Genomic DNA, 25324 nt, shown 5'->3' with positions numbered 1-25324 from the left:
TATTACATTACAGCAGCACCTTAAAATATCAGCCACAACAAGGAAGTAGGGGCTTGTAGATAACACATTCCTACTGCTCTCACACTTACGGGAAGTCCTGCTGGTCCCATTGGTCCTACAACACCAGGATCTCCTTTACTGCCCTGAAATAGAGACAAAAGAGTAGAAATTGATAGCGCTCCTATTTGGTATGACCAGGCAGCACAACAATGACTACAGAAACACTATAGAAGAAATAGAAAGGTTACAATTTAAAGTACCTAAAACCCCAAGAATAAAATGCTTAGAAATCAGAGACCAAGTTGAGGGCCCTATATGCACAAAGACAGAAGTTTCAGCTGCTAGAAAGACCTAGAGCTTCTCCACTTTAAGGAACTGTTGTGTCTGCAGAGGAGCTACAGAGCATTGGTCAGTTTTGAACCAAACTCACCCTTTCTCCTTTTGGTCCTGCTGGTCCCGAAACCCCCATTGGTCCTGGAGTACCCTGTAGTTGGAGGAAGGGAAACACATCAGATCTGGCCTCTTTCATTCCAGGGCTCCGTTAAAGCCAGGAGCCACTGCTGCTCCTTTAGGAAGAAGCACAGCTGGGAAGGGCAGTCCAGTGGCTGAAGGCATCGAGCGCCACTACAGCTTTCAGCGGTGGTGGTGGTGGGTTTGAAGGTGTTACATGCAGCCTGACAAACAGGGGAACCGCTGCACTCAATCACACCCGCACCATCTTACAGAGCCTTGTCTCCTGATTTTGAAGCTATGCCTAGACAATCTGTACAGGGGGCGTTTCTACTAGCACCACAAGGGAATATTTTTCTCTCCAGTTTGTCACAGACAATGCTGAAAGCTGTAGCAGAATAAAGGCCATTTATTTCGACGTACAGTAAGCAACTTGTGTGTGTGTGTGTGTGGTTTCCTTCCCCCCAACCTCCCAGTGTCAGCTGAGGTGGACAAAAGTGAAAGCTTGCATTCCTTGGTGGTAGGCAGCCAGTCATGCAAGCTGGAAGACACCATGCTGCAAAGAGGAACGCAGATGCATACCAGGAGGGGTGGTGGTATCGTGCATTCCCAAGCCCTCTGCTCCTTTTTTTGCCATTTCTGCTACTCCATCGGGCTCTTGATCACACTGACAGGAAAACCCATTTTTTCGCTCCACTTTTGGCACAGGGGCCCTCTCCCACTAGCACACCAAACCTACGTGCAGGCAGTGCTGAGGCTCGTTCAGGCTTTGGGCAATGAACCCAGCCCAAGCTGGTCTTTAACAGGTGCAACAGAGCAGGCAGCCAACAGTCCTAACAAAACACTCCCGTTGAGGCAATGCTGGATCCGGGCACCTTCAGCCCTGTCCAGCCTCCTGGGCTTTGGAGCATTCCCTGCTGAAGGGCCTGCTGCAGCTCTCCCAGGCCAGCCAAAGCACAGCCTTCGCCCCTGCAGTGAGCACTGCCCCCAGCCACACTGCACAGTCAGGCATTTATTTACCCAGCCCTACTGCCTACGCTTCTAAGACTGGCAAGAATCAGAATGCAGAGTCACAAAAGTAACCCCTCCAAGCTGAGTCCAACTCCTGGATCAGAAGAGGATCTACATCACAAAGATCTTAATTGCCTGCATGTTTGCATCATTTTAAGGTAATTTAGTGCCATGAAATATACTGAGAACTGACCTGCACCTGTACAAAAATCAAGCTACAGTTTTCCAGAACGAGTGAGCAGATAAGCTGTAACTCAGAAACTGTCCTGAAGCTCCAGAGCAGGGGATTATCCCCAGTTACACTGAGGAGAAATCACTTTGTAAATAGCCAATTGGAGTGTACGTGGGTGATGCATTTCCCAAGAGGGATAAAAAATGTATTTGGCCCATATTTAACAGTTTTTACCCAGGAATGGCAGAGTGCTTTATGAGAACCAGGTTAGTGGTACTCATCTTGTTCCAAGTTTGGCAGGCTGAGAAGCTGAGCCAGAAGGAGTTTATTTCCTTCACATCCTTCACATTTCCTTCCCTGAGCACCCAGTGTGAAAACAAGGCACGGCCGAAAGCTTTTGCTCACAAGATAAAGCAGACAGGCGTTATCATGGCAAAGGCACAACTGAAAAGTTGCTGTAGTGAAAAGGCTGCAAGCAAGGCTGCCATGGAGAACAACAGGGCGGAGGATGGAGACCCCTCTCAAGAAAGCAGAGGAGAACTGAGCACCGTGGAGCCATGCAGAGGTTTCATTCATCCGGTTACTGAGATGAAGTGGAAGAGGTAGGCTGTGATCCCAGACAGACTCGTGGTATCAAGAAACAAGCACGTGTCTTAATCACCTCCCAGGCTTGAACACCCCCCTGCGCCCCCAGAACCTGCTTTGGAGAAAACGAGGTTACTCCTGCCATAAACAAGACTGGTGGGGAAGACGAGACAAGTCACGATACGGGGGGAGGAACGTAGGGCAAAGGAGAAATGGAACTCACCGGTGGCCCAGGCCTGCCGTCCAAACCTGAAGCACCCTGAACAGGCGGGGAGGGTTCACAAAAACAAGGCAGGAGGAGAGGGGAGGAGGGTGAGGGGGGAAAGGAGAGGGGAGAGGTGAGTGAAGCCGTGACTTGAGACAAACATATGCTTGCAATCAACAACAACTAAAGGTCTCAAGGACAGGTGATGGTACTTACAAGCAAACCAACAAAAACAAACACTGAGTACATGTAATATTGACCTATATATCCTATATCCCCCTAAGAACATACATTCATTTCCCTCTTGCCATGCCACCAAGGAAACCCCTGAGGAAGGAGCTGCTCTATGACAGGTGAGGACGATGTGACAGTGGAGCTGAAGCTTGCACAGGCTTTGCACGACACAAACAGAGCTGAGGCCTTGCAGTGGCTCTGCCCAAGGCCCATCTCGCCCAGTGTGGTATCTCTGGCAAAGGCCAGGTGAGCAAGCTGAGGTAGAACTAGCACAAGCGGTGAGTTTCCTGCACTTGCACGTGACAAAGTCCTCAGCCTGTCAGCCACTGCTGCAGACAAACCAACTGAAATTCTGGCACAACGGCAAGCACAAAGTCTCACATGAAAAGCCAACACAGCCAACCGGGGGATTTTTTTGGCATCTTGGTAGTAAGCAGCATCAAACAGGTCCTGAAATATTTCCACTGCATTTAGTTTGACAGACTGAAAACACTCTGGATCATGTGAGGAAAAAGCTTATGGAGAGAGGTGGTTCTGAAGAGGTCTGCAATATCTGTGCAGAGGTCAAAAGACCAGATGCAGGAATAAGCCACAGGGCCCTGGTTTCTGGTGGGGCTCTGCAGGGTAATTCCCAGGGCATCTTCTCCTCAGACTGTCACAAGGACCTCCTTTCCCTGCCCTGTTTCCCTCAGAGCTGAGGGAACACCTGTTTGTACACAGAACGCTTATTTCTCAGGGCAGAATGGGGACTGGGTTTTTATTTCTCATGGCTTTACTGTCCTTTGGATATGAGCCTTCTGAAAGCATCCCCTTCTTGCCACTGGCTCTGCGAGGAGCCCGTGGCAAATACACTCACAACGAGCTCATGTGAGTGCCTAGAGTTAGAAGAAGTGCATCCAGGTGCTGGAAGGCAATGGCTATAAGCACAACTGAAAAAGCACAACATTTTACAAACAAAGACACGCACATCTCAGCCAAAGTCAGGGGCAAGAGCTCTGGGTGATCAAACAAAGGCAGGCAAAGCCACACAGCACACAGGATGCGCTCCTGGTAGTGCAGGACTTTCAGCATGGGGAGATGGTGTGCTCGGCCATCAGTGCTTTTCCTGAGAGGATCTGGGGGCTGGCAGAGCAGCTGAGGAAGACTGAACCCTTGGTAACTCATTCTCAGCACTCAGGCGAGTCTCAGGCACCGGGTGAGGAGGCTTTTTAGCAGATATGATGCGAGCTTTTCTTTGCAAAGTCCTCAGGTTTGTATCTAAAGCTCTTCTAACTTCATAATCCTACCAAAATTCCTCCCTGCAAGCTAAGCAGTGCACTAGTGCTAGCCTGGTGTTACTGAGGTCACAAGGCAGGAAACAGCAGGCTTCTGGGGTGACAAGGAGGTACTGGATGGCAAAGGCTGGATGCACACAGAACCACCGCCCGTCTGCACAAAGCCTGGCGCAGGTGCCAGGCTGCTGGCAGGATGTTTCCTTCTTTACTTCTGCACATCTCTGTGCTTCAGGGAGATGGGGGCGAGACCAGCCACAGCCCTTTCAAACAACCCATGGGAAAGTTACTGTTTTGCCCAAACCTGCCACAAGCAGGAAGAGCTAAAAGGATCAGTGATGCATTTAACGGGCCTTAGGAGATTAAGATTGTGTACAGAAACTGAAGCTTTGTAAGTTTAAGCAGCAAAGGCACAGTTATTTATAGATCATCTTTCTCTGACTTTACATATCAAATCCCTGCGTACATCTCCCATTGAGGGATCTTCTTACGGCTGAAACAAGTTTGGCTTGCTGCAAGTGCTGCTTGCTTCCTGGATACTTACGGGTAATCCCAGTGGCCCTCTGTCTCCTTTTTCACCCTGGGCACCCTTCTCTCCTTTCATTCCATCAATCCCTGCTTCCCCCTAAAGGAAGAAGGATGGAGCAGAAAATAAACCCACCGCGACACCACTTATATAACAAACATTCCTGTTCTGAAGGAGCAGAGGATGCGAGAGGCAAAGAACAAGGCTTTAGCCTGATTCTTGGCCCAACCTGAAGAAATCCAGTATCAGTCGAGTGACTTGCACGAGTACCTGTCCTACACCAGTGCCAGTAAGAGGGGAATCAGGCCCAGAGGATAACTGAAGATGGTCAAAGGGGGCCTGAACTTGCCTCTGTGTAATTCCCCCTGCTCTTGCAGGGGTTGTCAAGTGATTGTTTTAAATGGCTTCATGTTTAAACGTGTGAATTACTAATTACAGGGATGGAACAAAAACTTCCCCTCTCAGGACATCTCACTGCACTTGTTAGTTTAGCCTACACAGATCCTCTGTTTGGGGAGGAAATCGGTGCAGCAGTTTGTAATCCAGCCTGTGCTGTGCAAGACTGCCACCTGCAATTATTTGGCAGCCAGCCCCCGAGGAGGGGCATGTGCCAAGTCTTAGGGAAGTTTCCCCAGACACTTGATAGCAGTAGCTAGCGAGTTACGGACCAGGAAGGCAGATTAATTGTATTTGTAATCAACATCCAGAGAAGAAATGAATCAGGATAAATGTATCCTCCTCTCTAATGACCAAACGGCACAGTGAGCCAAATGCTAAGCCTAACCAGAATTAAGATGTTTTGCACATCTTCAAACCTTTCCTGAGAGCGCCAGGAAAAATGCAGATCTCACGGAGTATTTCCACTCAATTATATATATTTTTCACCTAGGTGCATTTGTTTAATGTGGGTAAACGGGTGGTGCAGACTGAACATGAACACATTTAGGTGGAGATTAGAAAGCTTCAAATCACCCGGAGGAGTGAAGTTCTTGAATGGGTTTACAGCAGAAGTCACAGCGTATAAAACCTGGCTAATTTTAAGCTAGAGGTCAGCTACTTAGGATTGTGTGACAGGCTGCCCGTCCTGGTGTATGGACCTTTTACCCTTCAGACAGAGATTTCAGCTATGCTCTCATGGGAAGATTTCCAAGGGCCAGTGGCTGCCTTCTTCCCTAGAACAGGAGAGCACGACTGGTTTTCTGGATCCTAAAACGAATGCTGCTAATCCATTTTCTTCAAGAAAGCATACAGGAGGTTTTATTCTCTTACCAAGTTGGAAGAAAAATAGCTTTGAAAGCTAAGGGGTTGTTGAAGGGAATTCTTGCACCCCAGACAACCCTAGCCAAATTTCAGGATTTGAAGTTTCACAGCCTTACCTTCGGTCCCGGGAGGCCCTGAGCACCCTGTATTTGGGACGAGAAACAAGGGATGAGCAATGCTTAAGGGTGTGCCTTAAAAGCCAGGTATTGCAGTTCACTGAGCAGCACAGAGCTTTCATTTTCTGACATGCTGAGGGCACAAATGCTTAGCCCAAAGGCCTCTTTATTTGTGTAGAGGGCACTTCATGTACTGTTCTCATCTGGTAATGAGGAGGCTCTCGCCAAGAACAACCTGGCTGCAGGCCAGGCTTGCTATTAAGACCATTTTTGCAGTTGATCCCTTTAATCCTGTCCATCCCGTCTCACTACTGTCTTCCCTTTCATCTCAGACTAATGTAACCTTCTCCCTTTACTTCCCCAGCCCCTTCCCCAGCTCTGACCTGCCCTGGGGGTGGTTTGGAAACGATGCTAAGCATGTTCCTGCCTCAGTGCTGCAGCGTTTCTGGCAGTTATCTCCACCCAAAAGCCTCCCCAGCCACTTCCCACTCTATCCCCACTCCTGATGAATCAGGACTCCTCAGGTGAATCACTCAAAACCTACCGGAGGTCCTGGTGGTCCTTGAGGTCCAGGGGGGCCAGACATCTAGAAAGTAACACAAGAGAAGTCCCTGTCAACCCAGCAGCAGGTGAAGGGGAACTGCTCAGTGGGGAGGGCAGGGCACAGGCTGCAGCTGAGCTCTGCCAGGCTTGGAAACCTGGGCTGCCCCCGAGGGCTGTGTTAGGAAGTGGCAGCAATCCAGGACAGAGCAGCCAAGAAGCAGCAGCAGGATGCTGGGGAGGGTTATTGTGGCAGCTGCAGAGACTTAGGTGGAAGGAAAGCAGTGATTTTCATTTTTATTTTTATTCTTTTTCAGAAAAAGGTCCACTTCCACTACGGTCCCACTGTTACTGCAAGGATTCACAAGATTTACAGCTAAAATATCAAAATATCTGGAGGGAGGTTGCTGGCCCTATACGCACAAGAGTACTGATAGCCTGTGGGGCTCCTCACTGCAGGGTGCTACAGAAGTTAAGAGTGAGCTTTGAGGGGAGAAGTGACAAATTTGTGAACCCAAGATCTATTGAAAATATCTAGATCCAGGCAGGTATTTTTCAGAAAATCCCTTTGCCACAAATGCCAAGGAAAATAATTGTTATGCTTCTCGTAGGCTCCTGTTCTTCCCTAAGCATTCATTATTGATTGCTTGCCGTGAGCTAGGTTGTTCTTGTGCAAAGGAGAAGTAGGGCAGCAGGAGCTAAAGAGGGCTGGCAGTTCAGCCCCACACGAGGAAGCTGACTGTCCCTCCGTGAAGGATGTGTCGTAAGAGGAGGGGATGTGCTGGTTTCCAGCAGCCAAAAATCATCCCTCCCCCACTGGCAGAGACTGCAGAGAAAATAAGAGAGGTGACCTACCGATTCTCCTGGGTTTCCTTTGTCTCCACGCTCCCCAGGCTCGCCCTTCTCTCCCTGCACACAACAGACCCTGTCACAAGAGCTGCACGCTGGTGCCTCGCTCCAGCAGGAGCCACCCGCGAGCCACCACATGCCAAGCAGCTCCCAAAGAGGGCTGGGAACGGAGTGGGGATGTGACACACAGTTCTGGTGTCCCTCCAGCAACCCTGCTCCCAGAGGTGACAGCCTACAGAAAGCGAGGCCCCTGGGAGTAGCGGGACACTGCCTGCCTCTCCCCAGCAGCCTCACACCTCTGCAGCACTACGGCACCCGAGGGAGGAGACACCCAGCTGGCTCCCCGCCTGCTGCTGGAGCCCCAGCAGATGTTTGCTGCCACCTGAACACCTCACTCCAAGGGACGGGGGCTCCTGAGACACTCTGCACTTTGAGGAATGTCCCTCTCTACGCTGTTTTCACCAAGCAGGAAAGCTCAGCCTGTCTGTTCACTCTTACTGTCAATCCTGGAAGTCCAATGGGACCCGGCAGTCCTGATGGTCCTGGCATCCCTTGGTCACCTCGTTCGCCTTTCTCTCCAGTGGGGCCGTCAAGACCCTATGGATCAAGAAAGATTTGCAGTTTTCTGAAGAACTAAGGCAGCCGTAAGAGACATTACTAGAGACGGGACAAGCTCCGGTTGCTCCAAGAGCACACTGCAAAACCTAGACAGCCTTCAGACACCTGAGGAAAGGGAAGGCTGCACCAGCATGGAAAACAGACAGCGAGGTGCCTGAACCCCCTCCTGTCATTGGGGATGTGCCATTCCCCAGCGCAGGGATGGGGAGCTGCTTTCCTGCCTCCAGGTTCTGCTCACAGTTAAGCAGTTTGCGGCAGCCCATGCTAGAAACACTCCAAAAGCCAGCTGCTGTGAGAGCAAGAGGTTTTGTTTGTTTTTTTTCCCAGTAATCCTGCAGAGACGCAAGATGTCACTGCATAAAACCCTCTTGGCTAGGGCTGGGGATGCAGAAGTTGTGACAGGCTCAAGCCAGGATACTGGGCACTGCCCCAGTTCCTTAGGGGCTCTGAGACATCCAAGAAACCCCATAACCTGGAGGGCCACAAGGACAGAGCAGCGCTGAGAGGCTCCAATTTACTTACCGGTGAGCCGGCTTGTCCTGGCTCTCCTTTATCCCCCTTCTGCCCTGCAGCCCCAGCGTGGCCGGGCTCTCCCTTTATCCCGGGAGGTCCGTCCTTTCCTGGCAGCCCATGAGGGCCAGGGGGACCCATTTCTCCTGGCTTGCCCCGTGGTCCCTAAAAGAAACCCACACAACAACGAGTGAGCGTAGATAAAAGTTAGACTCCCGAGCCCAGAGCCTCTCTCATTGCTCATTCACTCAACACTAATGCAACTTGAAGGGGAAGGAAAAATAAATAGATTTGCCTCGCCATCCCAACTCTTCCTTAGAAGTCAGTACTTTGATAAGCCACTAACACACACTTCTGTGGAGCCAGATCGTTTCCCCCTACCACCTCCCAGGGGAAAAGTAACTGTGCATCAGCAGCAGCAAGATGGAGCAAACTAGCCCAGTTTAAGGCCACTGAAGGGAAGAGCAATCACAGAGGCAGCTTGTCTTACCTTTTCTCCATCGTGGCCTGGAGGACCCGGCAAGCCAATTTCACCCTGAAACACAAGATTGTTACTCTGGCAGTTTGGAAGCAAGGACTCTGACAACTTGTGTGGCATTGGGATGATGAAGGATGGGCATTACAGAGGCAGTCAGCAGGGACTCTGACTTTGAAAACTAATAGTTACAGAAAAAGCATGGAAAACCCTGGTGAAACAGTACATCATGTGAGTTCTAAGAATTTCCCCAGCCTTGTTTACCCAGAATGACAGTTCACGGCCCCAGCACTGTAAGTCTCCAGCCAACACGATCCCTGCAGAGAGCAGTTCCCATAAGCTGCTTCTTAAAGGGGAGCAGAGTAGAAAGGATCCCTCATCTTTGAGATAATGCCTTGGTGGGAGAAAAGGGATTCAGGATTTCATGCATGAGGTGTGGTAGAGCCTGACCAGATGCATCCTGATAGTGCCGACAGGAAGAAGAGGAGCACAGGGGAGGGATGTGTGTGAATTCTGCCCAGCCCACTCCCGTGTTTCCCTCAGCTCCACAAGGGCTGAGCAAATACCTTCTGTCCTGGTGGCCCTGGAGGTCCAGCCACACCCGGAAGCCCTGGTGGTCCCTAGACAAAGAAAAAACAGTTTCCAAAATATCATCAGGGTTTTTGTTTTTGTGTTTTGTACCCTGCTCCTCTGAGTTTACAGGGGAATTTTCCTGGGGACTCCTAGAATTGTATTTGCTTGGGAAGCTAAGCAATGGCAGGCCCTGAGTTAGCAACAGGCTGAATCCAAAGCAAGTTGTAGATAAGTATTAGTTGCTCTACTTTCACATGGAAGAAAAGTTACAACAGCTATTCCCTCTTAAAACTGAGAAGAACCTAGCAAGGTTTTCCCTTCCTATCTACAAAAATGTATTTTTAGACTAGAGATTATAGGAGACATGACACTTCTTAGATCCTAATATTTATGAGCAGATTTTATGACCAGCTTTGGCAATTACAACTTTAAGGCAAGCAGCTTAGCCACTAGGCAGCAGCTTAGCCTAGCAAGTTGTGAAGCTTCCACCCATTTTGCTCTGCCCTGTTGTTGTTCTGTATTTTAAAAATCCAGCTCCCCCCACCCCTGCTTTAAACAATTAGATCTGGATGGGACTCGTGTCAAATCACACTTACCAGTGGTGAAATGATGTCCTCCCCACCCACCACAAAGTGCCCACCATGGACTGCCAGTGATCTTTATTGCAAATCGCCCAAGGTCTCTTTTTTTCCACTTGGGTCAGCCTCCCCTTGCTCTTCCCTGCCCCTCTTGCATCACATTATCTCTTAAATCAGAGAAATCAAGGGCCTGATTGTAATTCAAGTGCTAAGATCAGAAGGCAAGGTGAGCTCTTCCCTCAGCTGTCAACACTGCCCCAACAGCAAAGGCCAAAAAACCTTCAGTTGCACAAAACCCATCAGGCTATCTGCTTAGGATGAACATATGGCCACATGCTTAAAACCACACAGTGAAGCCAGGAACTCACCATCAAGGCCAAAGTTCGTATTTCCTAGGAAAAAAAAGTGAAGAAACAGTAACAGTCATGTGAAAACAGAGATTCTTCCCAGGCTGGGTTTGTTCTCTATTAATGTAACACCAGCCCAAATGAGTAAGGACCTTATAGAATGAAGCCAAAACTCATCTCTGAGTCCCATAGAGCTGTTATTCAGCAATTCCTCCCCCATCTCTTTCTTCCAAGCAGAACCCAGGCCAACCAGCAGCGCACAGCTCTGGGAGGCTTTGCAGAGCTTTCACCAGTGTACTCCAAGTCACAGGCCCCTCCTGAGGGGCTTCACATGGCCTTTGTGCCCACCCGTGCTAATGCACCCCCTAAACAAGGTGCAAAAATATTTACTGAAACACAGCACGCAGTGAGCTCAAAGGGAGCTACAGAATAACCAAGTAATTCCTTTGCTGCTCTGGGTTTTCTGCATCCCCTGGGAAACAGTAAGGCAGCCAACAGCTACCTCGTGGGCAGCCGGGCAGTTGCTCACCTGGAGAGCTTCACTGATGTTGCCATCGTAGTCCATCATTTCATCCTTCCCGGGCTCTCCTTTGGGGCCCTGCAAAATACCAGACCTTTAGTCAGGGTTTAGGGATCGTCCTTCCCACGGTGCAGCCTGAGAGCTGCGGCTCACCCTAAAACAAGGAGGTGGCAGAGAGGGGGCAGTTTCACAAGGTTCTGGTTTTCCGTTTGTTGAACTGAGCTCAAAAGCATGTTTTAGAGAGGAAACACTACAGAACTGTAGCCAGGTGTCCCTCAGACTATCAGGCAACAGTCAGGGTCTGGCAAACGGTGAAGTTGAGGCCAGAATCCAGGAATTGTCTCTATTGCCAGACTTGGCATGTCAGCAAATGGCAGCAGCAGGGTGTCCGAGTGCCAGAATTCAGCCGGGGGTGCCCAGACACACCTCTTGCAGATGAGCTGAGCATGAGGTGGCTCAGAAGTCTATTATTTTCCCCCCTGAAGTAGCAGCACCTTCTGACAAGGGTATGGAGAAGTGGCCTGCGTCAAACTTAACCCTTGACCACCTGTAAGCACTTCAACAGGTGGTGAGAACATCAAGAAAGCGGAGGCCCAACCTAGACCATCAGTGCTTAGAGCCCTGTGAAGGGCCAAAACCCTTTGGAGGTGTTAGTGAAGGACACCTACCCGTGGGCCCATGGGTCCCTGCTCTCCCGGTGCGCCAGGCTCCCCCTGTAACAAGAACGTGCTGTCAGCAGTGCCCGTCACCTCGGCTGCTTCAGCTCCAGGAACCTCTTATCTCCGCTGGTCCTCTCTGACAGCCTAGGTTGGGCTAGAAGACCCTGCACATGCCTGCAACACCTCAGTGACCTCAAAGCTTGTAGGTTTTCTTCGTAGGAAGCGCTCCCCCAGACCAGCCTGATGGGCTCTCTGGCACCATGAGGTTCAGCGTGCTCCAGCACAGGCTGCTGCTGGAAGAGCTGCCTCTGGGGGACCAGGCCGGGTCCCAAGAGCTGGGTTGCACGCGAGCCCTCCGTACCTTTTCCCCCTGCGGTCCTGCGGCGCCAATGTCACCAGCTTCTCCCTGAGAGGGAAAGAAAGGAAAGGGATCGTTCTGCATGGGGCGGGTGGTGCAGCTCCTGCATTTCCAGGAGGAAGGCCCACACCAGCCACTAACCGTAGCTTGAACAACTAAAACACTCTGCAGTAGCTGATACCCCTTCAGTGTGTAAGCAGAAATGGGGACGGATGAGCGCAAACTTCCCCCACGCCTCGTGCTGGGCACAACCCCTCACAACAAACTCCCCACGCGAGGAAAAGCACTCACCTTTGGTCCAGGGGGCCCAGGCAGACCTGGGGGGCCAGGTTCCCCTTTCCCTCCTGCCAAGGCATTCTCGCTATTCCCCTTCTCGCCCTGTGTGCAAGGAAAAACAGACCACGTCTCGCTCCAGCTCTGCAATTTCACCTGGCAAGCCGCTGGCTTAGAGACTCAGGGCCCAGGATGAATTTTCTCACTGTCCCCCCGCCCTCAGCTGGCCTCCTGCTAGCCCAGGGACACCCCTGGGTGGCCACGAACCAGGCCAATATTGCTCCAGCTCCGAGCCCTGCCAGGGCTTCACCCAGCACCCACCCCTTCGGCTCATTCCTCACCCCCGCGCCTCCAGCTTGACCCCACTGTGGGTTGTTTTTTCCCCACTGTTGAAACCGAGCTGATAAAACCACTTGATGCTGGCTTTTTTTTGGGTACATCTCCCTCTGGAGCTGCAGTTCTCAGGCAGACAGCCTTACAGAGCAGGTACAAGAGCAGTAAGAGGAGTTGTTGTTAAATCCTCATCCTCTCCTGCAGTGGCCACTGCCATTCAGTGCGTGGTCCCCTTTCCCAAAGGGCAAGTGCCTAGGGCCTGGCCTGGGAGGTGTGATGGCCCCAAATCACAGACAATACAAACCTTCAGGCCGGGGAGTCCGGGAAGCCCAGGGTCACCGGCTCGTCCCTTCTCCCCCTGTTGAGGAAACACAGCCAGGGGCTGACTGCAGCCTGTGCAGGAGGAGCAGCCAAAGGAGAAGCTGCTCCTGCTCTCAAACCGCTCCCCTTCCCCTCTGGGATCTCATTTTAGGCACAGACCAGGCACCTGCCAGCCCTGCCTGCTCGGGCAGGGAATTGTTTTCTCCTGCCCTTTGCCCACCTCTGCACATCACTGCCATCTCTCTCCCAAGGAAGGGGAGTGGGCAGGGGATCCAGACCCTCCCACCCTTAATGCTCTGGTCTGCTAAACCCTTCCTCCTGTCAGCCCTCCAGCACGGGCTCTCCCCACTCCTTATAATTAGAGAAGCTGCTGCCTGGGGTGCTTTATCCTATTTGGGGTGCAGGAGCTCAGCTCTTCCCACAGGAGCTGCCCACTAATTTCCCAGTTTTCACCCCACCACGAACCACACTGCCCTGGCAGGGATCCCAGCCAGCGATCCTACACCTCTCCCGGGGTGGCTCCTGCCCCCACCTCCACACCCCAGCCTCATCACGCCGAAATAACAGCAGCGCAGCAGCTCGGTTAGCAGCCAAGCTCTGCGACACACGGTGGTGGTGGAAAGCAGCGAAAACAGGAGTTTGGGAAAGGGCAGGAGTGGGTTGAGGCCCCCGAGGGGATGCCCGAGAGCACGGCCCGCTCAAGGCACCCTGCAGGATGGGGGATGGCGCAGGGCAGTGAGTAGAGAGGGCAGCCAGAACCCAGCCTTCGCTTGGTGAAGTGACTTTGCTTAGTTCACCACAGCATCGGGATCATCTGTGGATGCCTGGGGTTCAGCCAGTGGTCTTGACGTTGAAATTAGGTTCTGTTAATCCTATCCCACCCAACCCATGGTTTCCAGCTACTGCGTGCTGCCTGGGGCTCTGCCTTTTGTCAGGGCAGAGTGATATTGGAGGGGTTTTGATGCCACAGAGACATTTCAAGTGCATCACCAGAACAAGGTGTGTCCTTACCTGCAATCCTCACGTCTCCAAGACTAACAATTTGTGCAGATTACAGAGAACAATTCAAACCCCCTTTGCTAGCAGGTGCCTCGCTCTCTCCAGAGCAGCACCGCGTTCCCTGGTGCTGCACACCAGTCTCATGGAGCTCAAGGGCACACATCTGGCATGCAGGGGGCTTGCATCAATGCTCCAAGAACAGACATGCACTGGCAGCTCCGTGGAAAATAATTAACAAGCAGTAATCATTTTTAGGCAATTCAGGAGTGCAGTGACCCCTTTCTCTAAGGTATTTCTGCCTGCCACCACCTGGAAGGCCCCCACCAGCATTTCTCCCACAGCAGAGCATGCATCCATGAATAATTCTCTCCCTGGAAAGAATTAAAACCTCTTTTGGGCAGGACTTCATGCCCAAAGAAAAAAGTTTGGGCTTGAGAGTTTTGGTAAGGATATCAGAATTTAATCATCCCAAATCCTGTCCCTGTAAGGGCTACAAGGGCCCTACCGAAAGCTTGGTGCCACCTGAACACCGGTGCGAGGAGGCAGCTTTCCTGAGGAGGGAGGTCAGCTTACTGAAGCCCGGCGTTATTTCTGGAGCCAAGAGATGCAGAACTGTCCTCAGCTGTTCCCGGGACAAACCCAAGCCCCGGGCCCCTCACGCTGCCCTGCCTGCTGCCAGCGAGAACACGCAAACGCACTTCACCAGCGGGGCAAGAGCCAGAGGAGGACACACGATGCCCCACAAGCACAACGCAAGGCCAAGCAGGCTCCTGCCAGTCCCGCTCTCAGGGAACACAGCACACCAAGGCCAAACACGCGGTGTCCTACCCGCTGCCCCCTTTTCCCTGGCAAACCTGGGGGGCCCATCCTCCCTGGGACTCCGGGCTGTCCCTTCGTGGGGAAGAAAAGAGACAGAGAAGGGCTGTTAGGTGGCTGTAACACAACCCCGCCATTGGTGATGGAGAGGGACGGGGTATTTTTGTACCCTGCCCGCCACAGGAACCCAAAGCAGGTCGCACCACGCTGAGACAGGGAGGCTGGGCACGAACAGAGGCACCGCAGGGCAGAGCCAAATGCCTCTGTGGGCACAGAGGGGGTCTGGGGAGAAGGAGCTCGCTGAGACAAGTGTGGTGTGTGTTTTTTGTGGCGTAGAGCCAGCAGGCAGCAGGAGGGTGCTCCCCAAGCCACAGGCACCAGCAGGAGGGAGGGAATCTGTTTGCAGTAGTCTCTCTCTCACTTGGCATCGCTGCATGTTACTGCCATTCGCTCTTGCCCTTGCTCATGGGGGCAGGTGTCATTGCGACCTGGGTTTGGGCACTGGGAAGTGCAGGGCTGTTCCTCAGCTCCCTCAGGGGAAGTGGAAAAAAACACCACAGGACAAAAATCACAAACAAAACAGAGCGATGCCTACAGAGTACCTTTTCTCCTGGAGTCCCAGGCTCACCCTGGTGGGGAAAAGACGGAAAATAAAGTGAGAAAAAAAATAATAAAACAAGAAGACAGCACAAAACCTCCTAGAGCTCTCAGGGTGGAGGAAGGAACATTCCCCTACGGATGTCTTGCAAATAAAGGCATGAGGATGCATTAAATGCCTATTAAAACAAGCTCCAGGCAGAAGTACTATCTTCATTAGTCAGCTTCTGGAAAAAAACATCAAGCTTCAAACAAGAGGCTTTTGGGAAACTGAGTAACCACCTTGCAGGATTTCAGGAAGAGACTTCCAGATGCAAGGGAGCATGGTGAGACTCCTCTGCTGGCTTTGAGGAACTCGCCTGCTCCTGGCTCTGTTTGCAGACTGCGAGGCTGCAGGCCCAGCTGGGACGTGGGGGTGTGTGTTAATATGGGAACCATGTGGGATCAGGGAGAAAAACCCTCCCCACCAGCTCTGGGGACAACTTCCTTATCTGTCTGCTTTCCTGCAGCAGCTGGGGGCGATCAGGACAACAATCACTGCACATCTCAGATCCCTCAGGGGAACTTTCCGCCCCCTAATAGGCGCCCAGCTCATCCCTTGCTGTGCTGCCATCCCAGCCCTGCTGTGGAGCGCCGTGAGCTCACCAGGCTCTGCTCAGAGAGGTGCAGAGCAGCAGGGGCACTGCTGAAGGGGGACGTCGCCTCTCTGCCAACAGCAGTTCTGCGGTTCCCCTGCAGTGGGAGCTGTCTGACCATTTTCCCGTGCTCTCCTCGCACAGCTCCAGCCCTTCCCTTGGACGTGCCCTACTTGAGGGACTGCAGCGCCGCGCAAAACTGACCTTCATCCCGGCGGCGGCCAACCCAGGGGCTCCCTGTCAGAAAGAGAAGAGACAGAAACCTTGTTTAAATGAACTGGACGCGAGTTTTTTTGTCGTTAAGAAATAAAACAGTACCAGCCAAGTGAAACTATAAGGCAAAATCCACATCTTTTCCTTTCCAACACTCCGCAGTAATGCCGTAACGCCACAGAGCGCACGTCCTCCTTCCCCGCACGGGGCGTTCACCTAGGGCAGTGGCTTTGCTTTCCAGAAAGCTCCTCTAAAGGCAGAGATCGTGGGCACAGCCAGGTCACAAAACCAATTTCCACCCCTACCCTGCTGGTGAAGCAGGGGCCAACAAGCAGAACGGCATCAAATAACTGCGGAAAGCAAAGAGACCGAGGACCGGGCGCCCAGTCCAGCTCTTGATCCCAGATACAGAGCCCAGATGCTGCTTTTGCCAGAGAAGACGAGCCCTGCAGCAAGATGTTTTCAGGAGAGCTGCGCAGCCAGCCACCTTAGGGGAAAAAACGACTCCCAAGCACTGCAATTTGGGTGTCATTCCGCACCGCAGAGCAAGTCACCATAAAACCATGGGACTCAGCCTGCCCTGCAACCGGAGACGGGTGCTCAGGAGCCCCGGCAGACAGGTGCACCCGTGGACAGGCACATTTTCCTCAACAGCACGGATGCAAAAAGCAGGTCGTCGGCATCAACCCTTTGCTCTACAGTCTCTGTGTGCCCTGGGTTAGTATCAGTTAGGGGCGGGTGAAAATGTCCAGTTACAAAAGCAAAGATGAGGGGTAACGGGGGGTCTAAGGAGGGGGGAGGAGGTGAAGTAGTGTTAGGAAGTGGGAAATGACAGGGCTCGGGATGTAGCACATGAGGTAGAGAGGAGGACTGGGAGCCAAGTTCAAAGTAAAGAGAGCTTGGAAAAGTTCAAACAAGGAGGAGTGGGGAGCCAGAGAGCAGCGGGATCATACCTCTCAGCTTTCTGAAACAGAAATCGGGGACAAAGCTAAAAAACACAAGGACAGAAGATGGAGATCAGGGATTCTATGCAATAAAAGGGGGAAAAAAGCATTCCAGAATGTCTCAGGGGTCAGTAGGTTTTAGTGAATATGGGCTGGAGTTATGAAAGGGATTATGTGCAGAAAGTGGCTGGGGTTAGGCTTTCACGGTACATTTGGGATGCCTGCCCCTCGCTCTTTGGCCTTCAAATGGCAGCGAACGCAGATGTTATTTTCTAGTACTGATCCCAAAACGCAGCAAGGCACACGCATGCAGGCTTGCTCGCACACACCGACCCTGACCCATCGCTGCACCAGTCTGGGTCCGTGCCTGCACAACCCCGCGGGCCAACACGCAGCAGGGGCAGGTTCGTGGAGCAGCCCCCAGCTCACAGAGCACAAATTCTGGGTGTTGCCAGCCAGCATCAGACCGGGCATGCCGTTTGCTTGGTGAAACCCTTCTCCCCCTCGCAGTCAGCACCAGGAATCGGGCCCTACACTTGGCAATTTAGAAGCAGGAAGAACTCAGCTGAGGGCAGCCGACAGACACACGCACACCAATCCAGGTGATGCTCGCGCATCAGGGCCAGCAGAGCGGTGTGGGGAGGTCAGGCAGACAAACAGCACCGTGCTTTTTACAAGGTACCTTCATGCCGTGTCTTCCCGGCAGCCCTGGCATGCCTCTCTCCCCCTGGAAGCAGAGCAAGAAACACAGGAAAAGAGCAACAGACACAAGGTGGTGGGACTTCTTGGGGGGACTTGCACTTTCCTGCTGGCATGGCAGCATCCCCCTCAGTGGGAGCCCACTGCCAACCCCCCAAAAAACATCCCTCAGATCAGAGAGGGGAGTTCCCAAGGGCACGAGCCTTCCTTTCAACTGCACCACCAAAGGTGAGGGCTCTCTGGCCACCCAGCAGCGCGAGCCCAGTGAGGAACTGAGCAAAGGGATGAGAACTGCAACAAAGCAGGGACAAAACCAAAACAAAAAAAAACCTTCCCCATCCTCCTTGCACTTCTGCTGTAGTTGTGGCTTAAGACTCATCACTTCTTGCTCAGCCAGCCCGTGGCACGCACCCTGTTCTGCTCTAGGAAGATCCCAAAGCAAAAAGAAGTATCGGATCCTGGGAAGGTAAATCCAAGGAACCTGGTGGGCCACCAGCTCTGCCAAACCAGGGTGCACTGAGGACACGGACCTAACTGCAAGAGACATCTTCCTTGGGCTGTGCTGGTTCACTCACGCAAGCAGAAGCGTGGGTTTTTACACAGATGCTGAGCTAGGTGTCAGGGTCACACCAACAATTTACAAGGCAGAAGAGAAATACCCTTCTTCCTCACAAGCTCGTTGTTTAATAATAAGACGTAACCATTGCACGGTGCATTTTATCCGCTGAGCTCAGAAGATTTTTTTGAAAGGAAAAGTTCCAGTGCAGGACAAGGCTGACAGAGATGAGAAATCACACATTAGAGCAGCAACAGCTCTGGGAACAAAGGCAGCCTCTGTGTCCTGCTGCAGGATTTCAGCCCGCAGCCACTACAGGATGAACAAACCTGTGCGGGGAAACATCAACCCCAGGGTTTGCTTTGTGTAGCCAGCCTGGATTTTAGCTGATACAAATGAAAACGAAATATCTCAGAGAGGCTGCTTACTGATGTTTTTTTTTTTTTTTTCCTGAATGAGACAAGACCAAAGGTTTCTGCTGGGAGCACCTGTACCACGGAGCACGGCCCCACAGAGCAGCCCTGCACGGGGAAGTAATGCCCCAACCCAGAGAGTTTCTGGAAGAAACTACCTGCCTGAAGAGCTGATTAATTATTTAGCCCTGTGAAAGCAAAGCCGCCCTAGTGAGAAAGAGCGAGGTAACCCCTAACAGGGGGCAAGTTACAGAGCAACCACACAGCCCTGACATTTTCTGATGATGGCCTCAGACCGTTTGCACAGCCCCCATCAACACCTGCAGGATCACACAGGCCCTGGAGCTAATTAGAGAGCAGAAACAAGCAGGACGCTGCACCATTAAAGAGCAGAAAGAAACCTCCGAGCCACAGCTGGAGGATAAGCAGGAAAAGCAAGGCTCCAGAACGTCTTTAAGCCCCTAAGTGCTTGAAAGCCCTTGTAAGGCAGTAAGTACCCACCGTGCTGATGGCTTAATGCTCTTCCCATGTCCTTCATGCCAAGGAAGGGCTGCACAGCGTACCAGAGCCACCACCAAAATGAGGGACCCAAGCTAGAAGCCAGGAAGGATTACCAAAGGCAGATGTGGGAGGTGAAACACCCAGCTCAGGACCCCAGGAAGGCAGCCAGCAGCATCTCCTGGCTCTCCCAAGCTTTGTGCTGTCTTAGGAAATACATCCAAGCTCCTTGACCCCCCTGAAAGAGAGATGCTACCCCTCTTGTGCAGCAAAGGGGAAGCCCCTGCTCTTGGTGAGCAGCTTTATAGCTGTTCAGTGCCAGCCGTGACAGAGCACGCCCTGTGCTAATCAGCTCGTTAGCAGCACTGGCTATGGGCTGCTAATTACACCGGAGACCCTTCCTTCTCTACCCCTTGCTGCGACAGGCAGAAGACGTGGAGTTATTGAGCAACTCTGTGGCCAATTTCTTCTTGCTCTTTCCTCAGAGAATGGGAAAAAGCCTCATCCTAAGGAGCTTTCATAAAAAGAGAGAAAACGTCAGCTAAGCTGAATGCAATTGCCAAGCTGGGAGGCAGCAAGTGAAATGCTTACTGAAATGACCCAGCTGGTCATACTTACAGCTTGCCTAGTGGCCTTCAGGAGACACAGATGTAGGCCTTGAGGTTATCAAATGGACAAGGGGGTTGAATTCAGTCTGTAAGCCCCTGCAGCAAGGCAGGGCCTTGAGATGTTCTCCCCGAGCACAAGAAGCAGTGATACGCTGCACAAAACTGATCGCTCCAGCTCAACCATGAATCAGCTGCGGTATCTGAGCTGGGCTCCCCAAACAAAGCGGAGGTAGATCCCGGCCAGGGTAATTGAATCCAAAGGTGGAAACATGAAAAGCTTCCCCGAGTCCCAAATGGCCCTCCTGGAAGGGAGGCAGACAGGAAGAAGAAATTTCCGGGGGCAACAAATTCATGCACCATGTGGATGCTCAGGAGCTGCTACTGGGTGATGTCTGGCTGCTGATTTAGGGCTATCTCTTCACTTTTGTTTCAATTCCTCTGAGCAAGGAAGAAAGGAAGTAGAAAGAAAAGCGATACTGACAGTAACAAATGAAAGTCTGTGTGCGAAAGAACAGGCTGTTTGGGGACCAGGGAGGTGGCCCTACAGAGCTCCAATTTATGAGCACAAAAAGCGTGGCAGGTTTTGCTTCCACTCTTTATGAAGCGAGATGAGTAAGGGCCCAAGTAGCTAGAGCACGTCTCCAGGCTCATGCTGAGTCTCTAACACAGCTCAGAGAAGGTTTTCAGCTGCGGATGACCCTGAGGCATCACTGAAGACTTGGAGATTTCCCTTTTGCCAGAGCCCAAACGCAAAGAGCAGGCAGAATGGCTGCAGAGCACAAAAGCTGTGGGGGGAAAGGACTGCCTCCCTCTCTGCTTGGTGCAGGCCGCTCTGCCAATGACAGATGCCAGCTCCTTCCCCCATCTCTGCCCCTGGTCCCCTCCCAGATACCCAAGAAAGGGGGAAGAGGAGAGCGTGAGGAGCCCCTGGACCTCCATGAAACAGCGATGCCAAAAAGTAAACTAGAATCAACTCAAGGGCTTGGGAGGCCTTCGCAGATCCATTATCTCCTGCGAAGGCTTTGTTTTCATCCCATCTGGGATGAAGAGGTTTCAGTTTGGGCTCCAGAAGATAAATCAAGGGCTGATTAGTCCTTGTACGTGGGTGCGAGCAGAGCAGGTGTCTGCTAACTGGGAGATGTGGGAGCAGGGCCGGAACACGGCCTCTCCTTCCAGACTTCTCTCCCACCTAGGCCGTGCTCCAACTTCAGTCCTGCAGTTCAGCTTAATTGGAGAGCACCTGGCTGTCGAGACAGCAGCGAATTTGTAGCTCCCAGAGCACCCAGCCCTGGGTGCAATTCTGCTTTCATTTGCAGGAGCACAAAGCAGAAGCAATTCTTTTGTGCTCGGTGGAATCGCACTAACGCGAAGATGGACACCGGGGAACCTTTGGACTCTGCATGCTCCGTGTTATTTCTGAGCAGGCATTGTTTTCTTGCAGGAAGACAATGCTGCTGTGATACTCGACTGTTAAACCAGAGCCTGCATTCCCAAAGAGCACTTCCTGAAATTTGATGTGCTACATCCAGCCACGTTTAGTTCTGAAGGTGCCTTTTCTTCTGTTTTTCAAACAGGGACGCGCCCAGATGGAAAAAATACAGCAAATGTGTATGCTGCACCATAAACGAGATGCATGCTACACACGGAATACTTCAAATGGCTGTGTCACTGTTAATGCCTTTCAAAATACTGCAGAACCAATCCTTTCTCGTGATGTTTAAAATGTATGGCATGACACGGGACGCTCCGACTGTCATGAGCACTTGCCAACGTTGTAATGTTTTAAGCACAGTCTACATTGAGTAATATACGTTAAATATATGGGTACAGTAAATTTTAGGCAAATAGATAACATCTGGGCACAGACCATATGAGGCTGTAAAAAGTGTACAGAAACAGACAGAAAAGGCTGGTGCCAAACCTCAGCCTGAGTTGCAGAGTTTGAGTGGATTTGATGCGTCAGCTAACCAGATTTTATGAGGAAACCCCAACCCGTCCCATCGCATGGAGAGATGCAACAAATCATTAGCAAGCTTCAGAGTCAGAGAAATGCCTTTGCGAAGAATCAAATTCCACCGAATGGATAAAGGCTGCCTTTATTGCCTGAGCGTGGAGAGTCTGTTTGCTGTTAATGGCAGCACAGATGTGTACTCCATTAAATACCCCACAGAGCTGCCTCAGACCCAACTTCCTCTTACAACCCAGCAGCCCAAGGAGCAGCATCTCCCAGATGATCTACTGTGGTACAAAACCATATTGCTCATGCCTACCTTTATGCCGGCGTCCCCTTTTTCACCCTGCCCGGCGAAGAACAAAGGGAGAAGAAGCAGAGAAGGACAGTGAACATCAGGAGAAATCGAGCGAGCAGAACAATCTTAACAGCAAAGGGCCAAAGAGAAAGTTGCTGAAGGAGGGAGTGGGTGATAAAAGCAAGCCCAGATGTCTGGAGAAACCACGCTGCCTGTTTAAATGTGGGCTGTAACCCGTCCCTCGTGGGAATGCAAGGTGGCTCACCTTGCTGTAGTGGATGCTGGAGGTAGCCCACACTAATCCCTCCTGCATGTTTTGGGTGCAGACTACTCAACCATTAAACTGTTCCGGGGAGCAGAGTGTCATCATTCTCCCAGCCTTAACGCAAAAGCCTCTGAAAGGCAGGTCAGTTCTGTTCTGGTACAGGGACCTGTTTGGGGCTAATCCTGGTCCTGCTTCAGGACCAAGTCTTTCTGTGTGCATGCCTTACACCAGGCAGGGAATCTGCTGCCAGCCCCTGACCCTGTGTTTTCCGTTAGCATCTCTGGGCTTGTGTGGCACTTGTCTGCCCCTGCAGCCTCACCGGCTGCACCCAGCAGTTACCTTGGGGCCCGAAGCTCCAGGGAGGCCGTGCGCACCAGGCAGGCCTGCCGTGCCCGCCTCCCCCTGGGGAAGAGAAGAGATGAAACAGAGAAAAAGAAGCAAACAGAGTGAGCAAGCACAAAAGGGAGCGTGCAGGATGGGGCAGCAAAAGTGGGAGGGGTCCTGCACACAGGTGCCTGCCCGCCAGGCGTCACTAGGAGAGAAGCACCTCTCTGCATCAGGAAGGATGCTCAGGGTGCAAAAATTACGGGTTGAAGGGAACGGGCCCACAATCCTGTATCCTAGCAGAGCTAACACCTTTGCGCAGCTCTTTGCCCCGTTATCCCTTTCCTTGACCCACTCACCGGGGAGGATTTTCTCCCCTCCTTTCACCCGTTCCTTCCACCTTTCCCAGGGAAAGGTCGCAGCCTTGGGCTCATTCCTCCAGCCAGAGCACGGGCTCTTAGCTCAGCAAGTAAATTAGCCAGACAAGTTGTTTCACGTAAGAGGGGCTCGTAGCAGAGGCCCTCACCGCGAGGTCATTGCAGGGACCCCTCACTGCCCGCCTGGCGCCCTCAAAACAGGATGGGCCCTTAATGGAAAAACCGACGGTTCACGGGGACAGGAGGCAATAAATTGCGTCTGTCTGCAGGAGTGGGCTGTGGTCCGCGGGGGCTATAATTTCCACTTCCTGACAGAACAAAAACTTCTCGGTTTATACAGGACTAATTAAAAAGCTCTAAGGTCTTGCCATTTTGCTCACAGAGCACCCGTAAAGCAGCGCAGGGAGAACATGGGACACGGGACTCCTGCCCGCTGGGAGCGTTCACCTTCCCCGTCTCCTGATGACATCTCTTCAGCAGCGTCCCTTCATTCCCTTTCCCTCCTTTGATCTCCCTCTGCGCCTTTCCCCTGTCTCTCTTTCTGTCTCCATTACACCCTCCGGACTTGACTCAACCCTGCTGTTAATTAGCAGATGCTAATTTAACCAGGGAAAGGATCAGCTTTTCCCTGCTTTATTGCAGGGAGCTATACTTAGCCAGGATTTGGCCCTTCCAGGTAGCGCAAGAGCCAGATCTCAGGCTGGAAGTGGCTGTAGAGAGGCACACGGACAGGGAGAAATCCATACCACTACTGCTGGAGGGTTCAAGGTGACAGTATGGGATTTGTGGGCCTGTCACAGCCCCTGGTCCAGCAGGAGCAGAGCTGGGCAGAGAGCTCCAGAGGAGCCCACAAAGCATCGGTGAGGCTGAATTCACTCAGCAGTACTGGAAGTGCCCCTCTTACCTTTCTGCCGGGGTATCCCTGAATCCCAGGGTCTCCCTGCAAGAGGAAAAAGACAAAACGAAGTGATGCTTGAGCTGAGAAGGACAGGTCCCTGCCCCTTCCCCTGAGGAGATGCTGGCATGAAAGGCCACTGCATGAGGAAAATTCACTTTTTTGCTCAGAGGGACCCCCCCAGCTTGCTGAACCTCCATCCTCAGGGGTCCCTGCTACCTGCAGTGACTGACACCAGCAGGAAAGATACAAAACCCACTGGCAGCTGGGGAGCTCATGCCAGCTCTGTGCTTCCTATCTCCTCACCCTGGCTAAATATCTCAAACAAAAACAAATGGGGGTGGGCAGTTGCAGCTGAAAAACAACAACAACCACCCCCCCATTCGCACTTTGGCAAGTGAATAAATGGGAAACTGTGGTGGAGTTCACAATAGCATTGCAAAATCAGTTCCTGAAGCGCTGGTAAATGCTTTGAGAGTGGAAGAAGCCAATAAAGCTGTGTGTGGCAAAGAATTTTGCAAGAGGGGCTGATGAGGCGTGCCTTGCTCTGCTGAGATGCAACTCAGACACTTTGCCAGGGTAAAACCCATGAGTCAGCAAGCAAGCTGGGCCCCGAAGGCAATACAGAGCTGGGGCAGAAATCTTTCTCAGATATTCGATGTAACCTCCTTTCCCCCTCCTCCAGCCTTCGAAATGTACACAAAATGTCCCCATACCAGCAGAGTCCACCTCTCAGTTTATCACCCTGCTCCTCTGAGCGAGGCCAAATGTCTCACCTTTGGTCCAGGAGGCCCAGGTAAGCCCTGTGGGTAAAATCAAAGCAGACACTGCAGTTGGCAAATGTAGACAACATTATACAGACTTTGGGGTGATGCTGACTGATTTGGCTTGAAATACACCTTTACAGAAATGACTTACTTAGGTGAGCTACATCCCTGACCTATTTTTCATGTAAATAACATTTTAACCCATACTCCCAAATATTTCATGCCCGTGCTGCTCCGTTCCCCCAGGCCTGATCTCACAGAATCCAAAGACCAGAAGCTGCTTTGCCTCGTGCACTGTGCTCCAGAATCTTTCCTGCTTCTCTGGCTTTGCTTGGGAAACTCCTTCCCAGCCCACTGTGCAGCTCTGGAGTAAATCAGGCATTGGCAGCTTTCTCCGACTAGCTAAATAGAGGGAATATATTAACAAACAAACCACTTGTGTTTTGAAATGAGAAATAACCAAACAATTTACCTGCTCTGAACCACGAAGCACACCGGATATGCGTGCATGTAAATATAAATAAACAAAATATCCATACGGGAGCTGCCTTCCTGATGTGAGCAGACAGGAGGAGAAAACTATCCCAGACATGCTTTGATACCTATATCACCCTTGATTTTGCCTGCTTATGGCAATCCAAATGTTTAGTCACCATATCCTTGGCTCCTCAGAGCTCAAAGAGAG

General features: G+C 51.8%; 1 protein-coding gene across 6 annotated transcripts in view; it reads right to left on the bottom strand.

The window, feature by feature from the left end:
* COL13A1 (collagen type XIII alpha 1 chain) overlaps positions 1–25324 on the bottom strand; it is a 64200-nt gene that overhangs the window by 16487 nt on the left and 22389 nt on the right. For 5 of the 6 annotated variants that reach the window (XM_084290528.1, XM_084290530.1, XM_084290527.1 and 2 more), the window contains 24 exons: positions 24649–24675; positions 23882–23917; positions 22616–22678; positions 22033–22059; positions 17671–17715; positions 16036–16068; positions 15202–15228; positions 14612–14674; positions 12768–12821; positions 12149–12235; positions 11861–11905; positions 11509–11553; positions 10850–10918; positions 10342–10365; positions 9389–9442; positions 8838–8882; positions 8360–8512; positions 7718–7816; positions 7226–7279; positions 6375–6416; positions 5831–5857; positions 4473–4553; positions 431–484; positions 90–143 (listed from right to left, as the gene is read on the bottom strand). In XM_084290528.1, the coding sequence (XP_084146654.1) occupies positions 90–143; positions 431–484; positions 4473–4553; positions 5831–5857; positions 6375–6416; positions 7226–7279; positions 7718–7816; positions 8360–8512; positions 8838–8882; positions 9389–9442; positions 10342–10365; positions 10850–10918; positions 11509–11553; positions 11861–11905; positions 12149–12235; positions 12768–12821; positions 14612–14674; positions 15202–15228; positions 16036–16068; positions 17671–17715; positions 22033–22059; positions 22616–22678; positions 23882–23917; positions 24649–24675 (1308 nt within the window). The remainder of the gene's footprint in view (positions 1–89; positions 144–430; positions 485–4472; positions 4554–5830; positions 5858–6374; positions 6417–7225; positions 7280–7717; positions 7817–8359; positions 8513–8837; positions 8883–9388; positions 9443–10341; positions 10366–10849; positions 10919–11508; positions 11554–11860; positions 11906–12148; positions 12236–12767; positions 12822–14611; positions 14675–15201; positions 15229–16035; positions 16069–17670; positions 17716–22032; positions 22060–22615; positions 22679–23881; positions 23918–24648; positions 24676–25324) is intronic. The other variant, XM_084290532.1, reaches the window with a different exon arrangement.

Source organism: Netta rufina, assembly GCF_964035555.1.
Source record: "Netta rufina genome assembly, chromosome: 7".
Classification (NCBI taxonomy): domain Eukaryota; kingdom Metazoa; phylum Chordata; class Aves; order Anseriformes; family Anatidae; genus Netta; species Netta rufina.
The sequence above is the reverse complement of the archived record's forward strand: the minus strand, read 5'-3'. Positions and strand labels throughout refer to the sequence as shown.